The sequence below is a fragment of the Sinocyclocheilus grahami genome, unplaced genomic scaffold, assembly GCF_001515645.1.
Source record: "Sinocyclocheilus grahami isolate Dianchi unplaced genomic scaffold, SAMN03320097.WGS_v1.1 scaffold616.1, whole genome shotgun sequence".
Taxonomy (NCBI): Eukaryota; Metazoa; Chordata; class Actinopteri; order Cypriniformes; family Cyprinidae; genus Sinocyclocheilus; species Sinocyclocheilus grahami.
This window is the reverse complement of record NW_015505795.1, coordinates 685589-698518: the sequence shown is the minus strand read 5'-3', so window position 1 is coordinate 698518 and position 12930 is coordinate 685589. Positions and strand designations below refer to the sequence as shown.

At 34.2% G+C, this 12930-nt stretch overlaps 1 protein-coding gene across 2 annotated transcripts in view; it reads right to left on the bottom strand.

Annotated features, from left to right (window-relative positions):
- Positions 1-12930, bottom strand: part of LOC107557735 (disrupted in schizophrenia 1 protein-like) — a 61340-nt gene that overhangs the window by 35830 nt on the left and 12580 nt on the right. For both annotated transcript variants that reach the window (XM_016241261.1, XM_016241262.1), the window contains exons 2-6: positions 9419-10218; positions 7203-7272; positions 5339-5492; positions 3687-3783; positions 2850-3043 (exon numbers count right to left, since the gene is read on the bottom strand). In XM_016241261.1, coding sequence (XP_016096747.1) covers positions 2850-3043; positions 3687-3783; positions 5339-5492; positions 7203-7272; positions 9419-10218 — 1315 coding nt within the window. The remainder of the gene's footprint in view (positions 1-2849; positions 3044-3686; positions 3784-5338; positions 5493-7202; positions 7273-9418; positions 10219-12930) is intronic.

Here is a 12930-nt window from a genome sequence, read left to right as displayed (position 1 = left end):
TTATTCATTCAAAATATTAGAGAAATATAGAAGCTCAATGCGGAGAAGATCTTGAATGGGTTAAAACCGAAACCAAGCCATTCACACAGAACGCATATTCAACGCATTTTTTTAGACGGACAAATATGACTGCTGCACTCACGTCACACACAAGAGATGTAGCCATGAAAAGTTAAAACAGTTTAAACTTTTAGAAAACACGTCGCGAATTTGTGGAGCTTTATTCCTTTTCACTGCGTCTCATATGTTTTTAAATGCAGTCTATGTGATGGGCGATTCGGCTCTTTGGATTAAGCAATGCATAAATACAAGATGCTGTTTTGTTCATAATTGTTTATGCAATTTACTAAATTATGTTTTATTATAGGAGTTAATTTAGACATAATGCACGTTTTTCTTTTTATAGACAGTTATTTCCTTTGCGTTGACAATTTAATGTGCTGCATTATTTTGCTCATTGCGCCCTCCTGTGGCTTCGGGAGACAAGCCAAAAGTTTTCTTCAGACTTATTTAATCTGCATATAAAGCATTAGAAATTAGATATTTGTTTAATTTTTATTTTGTGTTTGACTGTTAAAACAAAAAAGATATTTGTTGTTTGTCTCAATAAATTGGGTTAATTTAAAAATACAGTGGTTAAATAAATAAAAAAATTCTATTGCTTTTTGTTTTAAAAAAGGTTATAAAAAATGTCAATAATTATCGATACCGAACGATATGAAACATTATATCGTTGATACATTTTTTAACTATATCACCCAGCCCTAACTGTGATTCAAGGTTATTCTCATTAACTGCAACTAAAACAATAAAAACATTTTCAATATCTGAAATAAAATAATTTTCATTACTTGAAATAAAAGTAAATTAAAATACAAATATTAATTTAAACTTTTACTATTTTATTTCAGCTAGTTTCTCATTTTCATTTAGGTTAAGTTGAAGTACTAAAACTAATTCATAAAAATTTAATATTTCAGACATATTAAAAAAATAATAATAATAAAAATTACAAAAGCATCCAACAAAATTACTAAAACTTTAAAATTTAAGTGAAAACACAAAATATATAAATAAAATCTAATTCAAAATATTAACAGAAACTTAAACGGTATACCAATTATTTAAAAATAAGTGGATAAAGTGTCTCCTGATAGTAATATACAGGTTTAATAAGTGGATTAGATGTCAGTAACACAACTCATACAAACAAAATATCAGCTATTCCTCATCAAGAGCCTTGAGCGATTCTTCTTAAGCATTACGCACAGGTTTTGGACAGAAAACCAATATTCATCCACACCAGCATCTGAAGGCATTAACTCTGTGGAGCCTGAAAGCAATAAAAATGCATAACCGTGCTGAAAAGTGTCTCATTTCCAGAAGGGCCGGGTAAAAATACAATAAAAGAGAGAGGATTGCATGAAGAATCGGCTGCTTCTCCTCAAAACTCGCTTTAAACTGGCCCTCAGTGCAGGAGAAAATAAATCAATCTCTCAGCGGGGTTTGTTTAGCTCGGCTCAATGTTATGACCTCAATCTGCACCGTACCTCCAATAAATCTACATATGCATCAAAATCAATCTGTGAGAGACCAAACAGAGTCATGCAATCTAGAGTTCAATATTTCTCTGCTCCGAGACAGACGTTTCATCGCTGCTAGAGACGACCTTTGTTTTTCACCGGAGCGTCTCACTGAAACTCCTCCAAAAACTAAATCCACTGAAGAGAAGATTTAACTGAACCGCGTCAGTCTCAAATGTCAACGCTAGCGAATGCTGACTGGCACATCTGACATCTTTAAATTATCACCTGTTGGTTTCTGTTCAACATTACAGCAAAGAGAGATTTTAATATTAACAATAGCTATCACAATCAGATAATATACTCAAACTTCCACTTATAATTCATTATTAAAAGGCACAATATGTAAGATTTTCGTAACAAAATATCCAAAAACTACTTGCACAGATTGATATATTTCATGCAGTTGTGTATGCAGTGTATGTTACTGATCGCACTGATCATTTCCTGTTTTTATGAAGCCCCGCCCTCAGAAATAGGCGATGGGCTCTGATTGGTTAGCTAGCCCAGTGTGTTGTGATTGGCTAAACTGCCTCTATTGCACGTCTAAGCGTCCTGCCCCTCACCTCAGCGGCATGTATTGTAAACAATGGCATCATATCGCTTATCAGTTTGAGCCCGATTGAGACGCAGAGGATATTATTGAAGAGGATCGTGCAGAACCTGTGCAAGCACGGCTTTGAAGAACAGTATTGAGAACCTCTGCTCTAGAACATTGATTTTGAAACTTGTGAATTCATATTTGAATAGATTTTTACATGCACCTCTAGTTTTCTCTTCCTCTTCTCTAAAGCAGCGCAGCATGGCATCGCCCCCTTTGATGTCTTTTCCCGAGGGCGGGGTTTATCTGGGTTTGTGATGTCACGAACCCGGGAAGTAGCTCGTTGTAGTCCCTACCAGCCGTTTTTGTACAATATAAACTGCCAGAATTTTAAAAGACGATATCTCCGTTTGCATTGAACTTTCAGCTTCGTAACTTTGCAGATATTGTTTATGCTCAAACAGCAACATTGCACACTAACTAACGTTAAAAAAGTGAAATCGCGATGAACCACCCCTTTAATATGAAACGCAGTGCCGTAAAAAGTACAATATTATGCTTTGGAATGTTGTGAAGTAAAGTTTTCTAAAGAAAAACACTTGAAAGTACTTTTACAGCAGAGTAAAAATACTTCACTACTGTTCTTGACCATTAGTGACGTGCAGGTTTGAATGTGTGTGAATGAGATACGAGGCTTCATATTTTGCTGCTCTGTTTGCACTCACCTGACGATCTCTGCGGGTGGAGACACACTGATCTGGGCCCGGTGTTCAGAGCTGATCATGTCCTCCAGCGCTCGAGCCATCAGCCGCAGCTGAGCCGGATCACAGGCTCTGAGGACGGGCTCCAGATGCTCCTCCACAGCTCTGCTCTGCTCCCGCAGCTCCAGCAGCCTCCGCTGAAGACCACACATCTCCTTCTGAAGAAGCACAACACATACTTAACCTCTTAACCTATTACTAAGCTAAGATCAACTTCAGATTTGACAACAGATTAGTCAGATCTGTTGCAAGTTAAGAACGAGTTAAAAAGGAATTAGATTTCATGCTGACAGTCAGTCATTGACATGCATATATTATGCACTCATTAGTCATATGTGAGCCTGGAGCACAAAAGCAGTCTGAAGTCGCTGGGGGATATTTGGAGCAATAGCCAACAATACATTGTATGGGTTAAAATTATCGATTTTCTTTTATGCCAAAATCATTAGGATATTAAGTAGAGATCATGTTCCATGAAGATATTTTGTAAATGTCCTACTGTAAATATATCAAAACTTAATTTTTGATTAGTAATATGCATTGCTAAGAACTTCATTTGGACAACTTTAAAGATGATTTTCTCAATATTTTGATTTTTTTTGCACCCTCAGATTCCAGATTTTCTAATAGTTGTATCTCGGCCAAATATCGTCCGATCCTAACAAACCATACATCAATGGAAATATTATTCATTCAGCTTTCAGATGATGTATAAATCTCAGTTTCGAAAAATTTAACCTTATGACTGGTTTTGTGGTCCAGGGTCACATATATCAGTGATGATCATATATTTCTGTTCACCTGAATCCTTTGTTTTTCCTCTAACAGTTTCTCTCGTGTTGGAAACCGGCTCTGAGAGCTGCCTGAGCCCTGATCGGCACTCGATTCACCATTTTGCCTGTTTGAAAAATATATATATATTAATAATCAGTCACTGAAAAACATGACTAGAAAAGTGTTATATTTGAAAACCAGGGTTATTATAACTACAATTACTAGAAATAAAATAGATGTTAACTATAAAATAATGATAATAATAATGAAATAAAACAAAAACGTTTTGAAATAAAATATTTCAGCAGGTTTCCAAGGTAACATGTCTCATTTTCATTAAGTTTAACTTGATTAATTAAAACTAAACCTGAAAAAAAACTATACATATATATTTAAAAACAACGAAAACTAATACAAATGTCAGAAACACATAACAAAATTACTAAAACTAACTAAAATTAACATAACAGCAAAACATAATGAAAATAAAATCTTATTCAAAATATTAACAAAAATGCTAATAATTTCTCTGTGATAATAAAATAAAACGGTTGTAAGCTAAAACTGACATTTTCAGTAATTAAAATAAAGCTGAAATAAAAAGAAAACTTAAAAATTAGAATGTTGCCTTGGCAACTAACTGAAATAAAATAAGCTTAGGTAGAAGTACTAAAATTACTGAAGCTAAAATAAAGGTAACATTTTTATTTTCATTTAGTTTAACTTGAAGCAATAAAATAACTCAAACTAAAAACGTAAACCTAATTTTAAAAAGTGATAGACATATTTAAACAAAAAAAACTTTAAAATCAAAATGAAAACATGATATAAAAATAAATCAAAATATTATGTGCACATCTTCAGCTTTTTTATTCTGCTCATTAATAATCTGGTGTCTTTCCTATGATGAGTGTCTCTGAGCTCAGTTACAGACTCCATACTGTACGATGATAAACATATGGAAACAATACGCAACAGGAAGTGCTGTTTAGACACATTCCAGCAGATCTGCCACCCCACCTGTGTGCTTTCCTGTTTAAACGGGTTATTTCTGAAGCCAGTATCAACTAACCAGCCCTCAAATACAATACAGTGACGTGTTCTGTAGCGTTGGAGGAAATCAAGTCAGGTTTAGAAATGAGACATTTGCAGAATTCAGTTGAGAAGAATGAATTCATGTAAATTCATATCAATACAAATATATAGGGATTATTTTGTATAGATATGATAAAGATGTGTTAGCATCAAAAAAAGAATTATTTTTTTAAAAGGAAATTAATACATTTATTCAGCTAGGACGTATTAAATCAATCCAAAGTGACACTAAAGACATTTAGAATGTGACAAAAGATTTCTAATTCAAATAAATGCAGTTCTTTTGAACTTTCCATTCATCAACTAATCCTGAAAAATAACGGTTTGCAGCACAACTGTTTTTAACATTGATAATAATCAGAAATGTGTCTTGAGCAGCAAATCAGCATATTAGAATGATTTCTGAAGATCATGTGACACTGAAGACTGGAGTAATGATGCTGAAAATACAGCTGCGCATCACAGAAATAAATTACATTTTACAATATATTCACACAGAAAAAATGATATTTGAAATTGTAATAATATTTCACAATATTACTGATTTTACTGTATTTTTGTTGAGTTGTTGAATGTTTCCAAACCTGCAGTTTGTGTCTGTCCTGTGGATGACGCTGTGAACGGCTGCTCTGAGACGCTCTAGAAATCCAGTGACCTCCGGATGTCTGGACGGTAAACCAGGCTTAAGCATCGCTCGCTCTCTCCTCAGTTCCTCTAGCTTCTCACCAAAACGCTCGGCTAAACACACAAACACATTTTAGACTTCAACTTTCAGCAGTCTTTCTTTAAAGGGGTAAACCAAACAAAAACATACGCCTGCTTATGCTCAATTTAGGTCAAAATCAATCCAAAAACATGACAAAAATACTAGCCATACTATCAATAATAGATTATTGATCTATTATTGATTACAGCCCAAAACGAGCTCCTTTGAAGCATTTGCGCTCTAATCTGCAACTAAAACACTGCAGGAAATGTCTGTGTGTGTGTGTTTGTGAGTGTAAGACTGACAGTACAAAACAAACACAACTGACCCACTTTACACACACACACAAATCAGGGTCTGGGAAAAGACTAGTGCTTTAAGTCACAAGGTTCATCATGCAAAAAGAAGACTTCCAGCTGACAAATGTAGGTCAATCATCTGATCCGATAAAGAAGAAGTTAAAGAAGATTCTCCAGACACACACCGGAGATACAGAGGGTACTTTCGAGTACAGCAACTCAGTGCGAGTAATGAAGCGAAGGATGAAGGAATTACACAGTAAATTAAACCCATGACACACTGCTGCTTCACTCCATGAACAGCACACTGGGACTGTATGATAACTGTGTTCATGACCAGCAGATGGCGCTGTTCAACACTGAATCACAGATCCATCTCCGCCTTATACTAACACTGTTTAAAAACAGCATACTACAAAAGTTTGTTAATATTTTGATATTTTCTGTTATATGCATTAATAAAATAATATTTGCTAATATTTTCATATTTTCTGTTTTATTAATTTGATATTTTCTTTTCACTTTCAAGTTTTAAAGTTTTTAGTTTAGTCATTTTGCTGTTTTTTTTGTCCTTTGTATTCTTTTTTGTTTTTTAAAAAAAAAAATCTAAATCGTGTTTTAATTTTTATTTTTCAAGTTTATTTATTTATTTTCCTTTTATTTCTTTTTTTCTATTTCTATTTTATTTATTAAGTTATTTTAGTATTTTGAGAAATGTTGCCTTAGAAACGGAAATAAAATCTGAAAAATAATTACAATAATAAATTTCATCTTTTTTATATATTAGATTATATTCAGCTAATGTTTATTTTATTTAAAGGAACATTTTTTTTTCACGGTTTTAGTTTTAGTTAACAAAAAAATCATCCTGATGCAAAGATGCACATTTGAAATAGGATCTGAAATCTTTGAAACAAATTCAGTGTACAGTATGCATACTATAAACCACTGAAATAAAATGTAGAATGGTAATGCACCTTTCTGGATGTAATAGGAACTGTATGAACAGAAATGTTCAACATCACTGAGTCAGACAAGGTGGATTGTGTGTCACTGCTAATCAAACAAACAAGTGGGATGCAAAAAGGGAATATTCCTGCGGTCAAGTCAGCAATCACAAGCTAATGTTTTTTGGTTTGGTTTAAGGTCGCTAGCTATCGCTGAGTACAGATAATCAGCTGGGAGTGTTTGGGTGTGGTTGAACTACATGAATGTGATGAAACAGTGTGTTCTGTCATCAGCTGTGGACTTATTAGGACAAAAAACTGCTGATATTTACAGATACAGATATATAGTGTGATCATACTTTTAGATTAAAATGTGAAGCAATGGCTACATCATTTCTTCAGTTTTCACTTAATATACACAAACTATTAGCTAGAGAAACCATTATGCTTCATCAAATAAATGATCAAACCAACACGGAGCATGTAAATGTCTGACCGGTGTCATAATCATCATCCAGAACCGCTTTGTGCTGTAGTCTCTGAAGCTTCATCATTATGGACTCGATCTATAGAGGGTAAAACAGATTAAACAGTTAAAGATTGTGAGTAAAATAAATACATCAGCATCTGGACCAAATTTCATATTTTTGCTCAGTTTGGGCCTCAGAATAAAAATGAGCTGTTCTTTTCCTCTCTTATTCTCACTATATCAGAATATATGAGCCATAAAAGCCTGATGTAAAAAAATAATAATAATAAAAAGATACGAAACATACTTTTTTTTTTAGATTCTGTCTAAATATTTGATAAAACTATTCTATTTAAAGAGTCCGATTTTTCTGACTATTATCTCATATGTTAGTTACTTAAACAGCGTTTAAGTAAAAGCAGACCATTACGCATCAAGTCGTTACAAATAATTTAAAATAAATTATATTGCGTTCCCTTTGAATTAAGTTTATTTTTCTTACCCCAGTGGCAGATATGTGTTTATGTTTTAAGCATATACTCACTTAATTTTGATACATTTTTCAGAAAACCAGATTTAATATCTAAATTGTCGCAGCACGAGCAGGACAAACAATGATGCATAATATTATTAATAACTATAACTGGGACTGTCATATACATAACATTATAATGAGAACACTATTATAATAAAACACGGTGAATTTTTAGAGTTTAGTTGCTGTGTTTCTGCACGTTGTTGCACGAAGAACGCGTCCACAAAAGCCGTTCATTCAGAGCCGCGCAGAAACGTTCATGTGCATTCGGGGCATTCTGTGCAGATAGCCTATAAGTAGAGATGTAACGATTCACTCAACTCACGATTCGATTCGATTCACAATTATTATTTTTTACAAAATGAGATTTAAGACAAATTATAAATTAAATGCGTCCTTTGATTATTGCTTGGAAAAAATGCTGCATGTTTCTTTGTTAAATTGAAATTAACACTATAATAATATACTAATATAGCACTTTGTTTATTATTGCTCTTTTGTTGGTTTTGATTGCTTCTACTGTCCTCATTTGTAAATCGCTTTGGATAAAAGCGTCTGCTAAACAACTAAATTTAAATATAATGTAAATGTAAATAACAAAACTAAATTGAAATTTTAAAACAAGCCCCAAATCAAATAAATAAGTAACAGAAATAAAAGAAATCTCTTCATATAAACAAACTAAGGCTTTGTCTGTGCTCTTAACATTTAAAATTAAGAGGCAACCACTGCATTTTAATCTTGATCCAAACAAAGATGCTGCGTACATGCAACACGAGCAGTTTTTAATCTAAATTAGATTGTATAATTTCGAAATTTGAAACAAAAACAGAATAGTTTGACTTCAGTTTTGTGAAACTATACATTTTAAAAACATACAAAAAATATCTGCATGAAACCGAAACAGCAGACGAGCTGAACGAGACGCAGATGCACTCTCTGCCAGCAGGTGGCGCTTAAACCCTTTCCTTGGTTTCCGCTTTAAACAAAGCAGCGCTGCACTTATGAACTTTAACATGCATTATACAGAGGCAAGATGACAAGAAAAAATACCATCTACACTTTTCTAAAGCCAGCAAGTTCCCCTCAGACATGCATTCATATAAACTCTTACCCCTAAATGAATCACGATTTGTTTAGCATCTCAACCGATTTGAATCGTCACATATTTAAATCGATTTTCAACCGGCTCGCGGTTAATCGTACCATCCCTACCTATAAGTCGTAATATTAACGTTATGTTGTATAAATAACGAAGTGCATTCTGTATGAAATAAATGAGTTAAATCCCATTGATTAAAAACCTGCTGCTTCATTCTTCTGCGCGCGCAGCTCAAAACAGAAATGCAGAACATTAACAACTACTGTCACATACATAACGTTACAATGAGAGCACTATTGTAAAAAATGTTGTGAATTCTTAGGGTTTCGCTGACGTTTAATGTTAACATTATTTTTGTATCTTCGAGGCGTTCGTTACACATTTTCCCTGTGTGTTAACGTCAGTAATTATGACTGTCGAATGTCTGACATGTCTCTTGGTAATGTATTTGCCCCGCCCCCAAACATATGATTCGACTATCAGTCGACTATCGGCAAGATTCGAAAATTCAGATTTGACTATGAAAATTCTTAGTCGGGGACACACCTAATAAAACGTCCTGTAAAATGTATTTCCTATCTACCTTAAACATCGTGTCGTACTGACCTTGGTGTTTGTGCGATTGTTCTGCAGACAGTCTTGCAGAACATCCTCGTACTTCTTTATCAGATCGTCTCGACTCTGATCTGAGGACGGGGTTGTGCTGTCGTAGCCGGACGTGACCGAGGAGGCCGAGGTCGAGTCTGTCGAGTCAATCGAGAACGAAGACGTGACTTCAGTGTCCAGAGAGCCAGAGTCAGAGTCCTGGATGCTTTCTTTCGCATAAGACGTTATGGAGGACGAAATCTGTACATCCAGGTCTGCTAGCCACAGCTCTCGGTCCAATAAAATACTTTTTTGCTGACCAATGGAGCAAGGTGAATTGCTTAATGAGAAAACCTCATGTTCTGATTGGCTAATCGGAACAGTGCTGATCTCTGATTGGCTCAAGTGATTTACTACTAAAGCAGTGTGAGGTTCTAAAGCACCAGAGTGTGACGTTTCAGACTTCAGTCGGTCCCATTCAGATTGTATGCTCGCAGATGTGTTTGTGCTCGCATCTAATAGATCACTAGCTTCTAGCGACTGCTGAATGAAGCTGAAGCTGGAATTGAAAACGTTGCGCAACGGCATTGGGGAATTTTCCTTGGCGTCACGCAAACGGTGAGTTTCGAAAGAATCCTGGCCGTCGTCGCTCTTGAAAACCTCCTTAAGCCATCGCTCACTGGGGCTGCTGGGTAATTTCGAAGCGCTCTTTTGAGTGTTCTCATTAGTAGACGAGCCACATGGCTCTGAGCACATGTATCCCGGGCGTCTGAAGCTCTTCCCGCGATAGCTTCCCGCTGCCGCCGTCGGACTCACAGCACCTGTTGAGAACAGATTACCGATTAAATGTCTTAAGTCGTGAAGATAAACCATGAAATGTGCTTTATAACTGGACATCCAACATGTAAACTCTCACAATGGCATATCTGTAAACAAATAATGAGCCATGACAGCTGCCATCATGTGTTTCAGCTGTGAAATCTCCCTGTGATCAGTGTGTCAAATGCAATACAGCTGTTGAGAAATAAAAACTGATGGGCACTTTAGGAAATGCACAGTAAAAACAACTATAAGAGTTTAATAACAGTGTAAAGAAGATACAATTTAAATATGAGAAATTTTAATAACATGGTCATCATTACATTAGTACTTTTGTAAATTTTCTTTTACATTTAAAATTTTTCATTTTGTACATTTTGCACTTAAAACGATTTTTACATTTAAATATATATTTTTGTAAAAAATTTTAATGTTTTAAATGAATTTACTTCAATGCATTTTTTATGGGCTGACTGAAATTTGCAAATGATGCTCAGATTTGTTTTTACATATATATATTTTTTTTATATATTCCATTTTAATTTTAAGAGAGAGGAAGAGCTGCTTGAGTGAGAGACACATCCTCTGAAGACTTGAACAAAAGTAGGTTATTGAGCGGTTGACTAGAGCAGGGATTCCCAAACCTTTGCTACCCGACCCCTTCTACATAAAATTGCAAATTGAAATTAATATTTCAATAATTTCATTTAACAACACACTTGCATGCTTACAGATCTCTGATGATAATTTAGTCACATATTTAGTCACTTCTATTTATGTTTCAGATTGTTGTTTCAAAGACAATAACATTGTTGAAGCTGTAAATTTGATTAATTATGAAAAATTCGATTTCTGCTATAAAGCAGCTCTACAGAAAACAATAGTGTTGTGTAAATGCTGATTCAATTCAGATCAACATTGTAGATACAAAGTTCATTATTCAGCACAATTCAGTTCAAATTTTATTCTCATCCGATCATGTCAGTCCAGTTAAATAGATATTACTAAATATTAATTGTCCTTTAAACCATTAAGTATGCATGGTTTTGATGTTTTAGTTAGCGTTTTATTTTGACTTTGTATTTAATTTTAATTTTTTATTGTTATGAGTTAATTATTAGCTTTTCATCCACCTTCAAGTCACATTTCAAGACTCTTTTGTTTATAAAGCACTTTATACAGTATAATACAGATTGCTTCAAAACAGCTTCACATTATTGAAAAGGAAAATATCAGTGTTAATGTTGCAAAATTAATTAATTATGAAGCAAATGTAATTTTAGCTATAAAGCACCTCAGTGTCATTTTCAGCTCAATTCAGTTTAACGTTGATTCAATTCAGCAACACTGTAAAAGTTTAGTGTTATTATTCAGCTCAATTCAGTTACAATTTTTGTTTTTATCCCATAGCGTTAGTGCAGTTAAATCGGTAGTTATTACTGAATAATGAAATTTTTAGAAAGTGTTTGTTTTGATTGTTTTTATTTAAAAATATTTATTATATTTTTATGATTTCATTACCTTAATTGGTTTATTTAGGCTATATCTTGCTTTATACAATACAGATTGTTTTCATTTTTATGATTTAATTCTTCTTTAAGTCACATGTCAAGTCACTTATTTCTATAACACTTTATAAAATACTGAGTTTATATTTTTATGATTTAATTCTTCTTTGTCACATGTCAAGTCACTTATTTCTATAACACTTTATACAATACAGAGTTTATATTTTTATGATTTAATTCTTCTTTAAGTCACATGTCAAGTCACTTTTATTTCTATAACACTTTACACAATACTGATTGCTTATATTTTATAATTTACTAAATTATTAGCTTTTCATTCACCATCTTTAAGTATATATTTCAAGTCACTTTTATTTATATTGCTAAATTAATTATTAATACTATAACACTTTATACAATACAGATTGTTTATATTTTTATGATTTTAAGTTCACATTTCAAGTCACTTTTATTTATATGATTAAATTGTTCATTAGCTTTTCATCAACTCCCCAGTTTGGATAACCCTGTACTTCACCTAAAATTACTGTTTACTACGACCTACACAAAACAACTTTTGGTTATTTTTTTCTTCTGTGGAACATTATAAGGAAGATATTCTGAGGAATACACAGAAAACAGTAGCATGACTGAAAACATACAGTGTAGATCATCTTTGCATGAGCATACAAACCCCAGCCCATACAAACTGTGAACACCTGCACTTCCGTCACAACCACAACTGAGACACACCATCATCCTCCATCTGTCACAGACAACGTCTAGTTCAGCTTTAGTTCACTCAGTCTTCAATAGATGACTAGTAGACACCACACCATTGAGCACACTAAAGGACTGCTTCCCCTCAAAAGGGAAGGAAACGCTCACAAGTCTCTGTAAAGACACATGCTTGTCACGATTCCCTAAAAGAACAGATGAAACCCACTTTAAAAAAAACATCAAACACAGAAAAAAACAGAAGTATCTGAGTGGTTTGTTTTTATAACTTCTTCTAGGAGAAACCGCTCTCTTCCCCCGGACATATGGAAGAGGTCATCTGTCGCCTAACGGAGCTCTCGGCCCGCCAGCAGCAGTTTACAGAGCGACTGGCCGCCCGGCCGGAGTATACTGACCGGGTCGTGGAACAGCTGCAGGCCAGCGTGGCGGATCACATGCCCCTCCCGGAAGCGCCAGGCAAAGGGCACC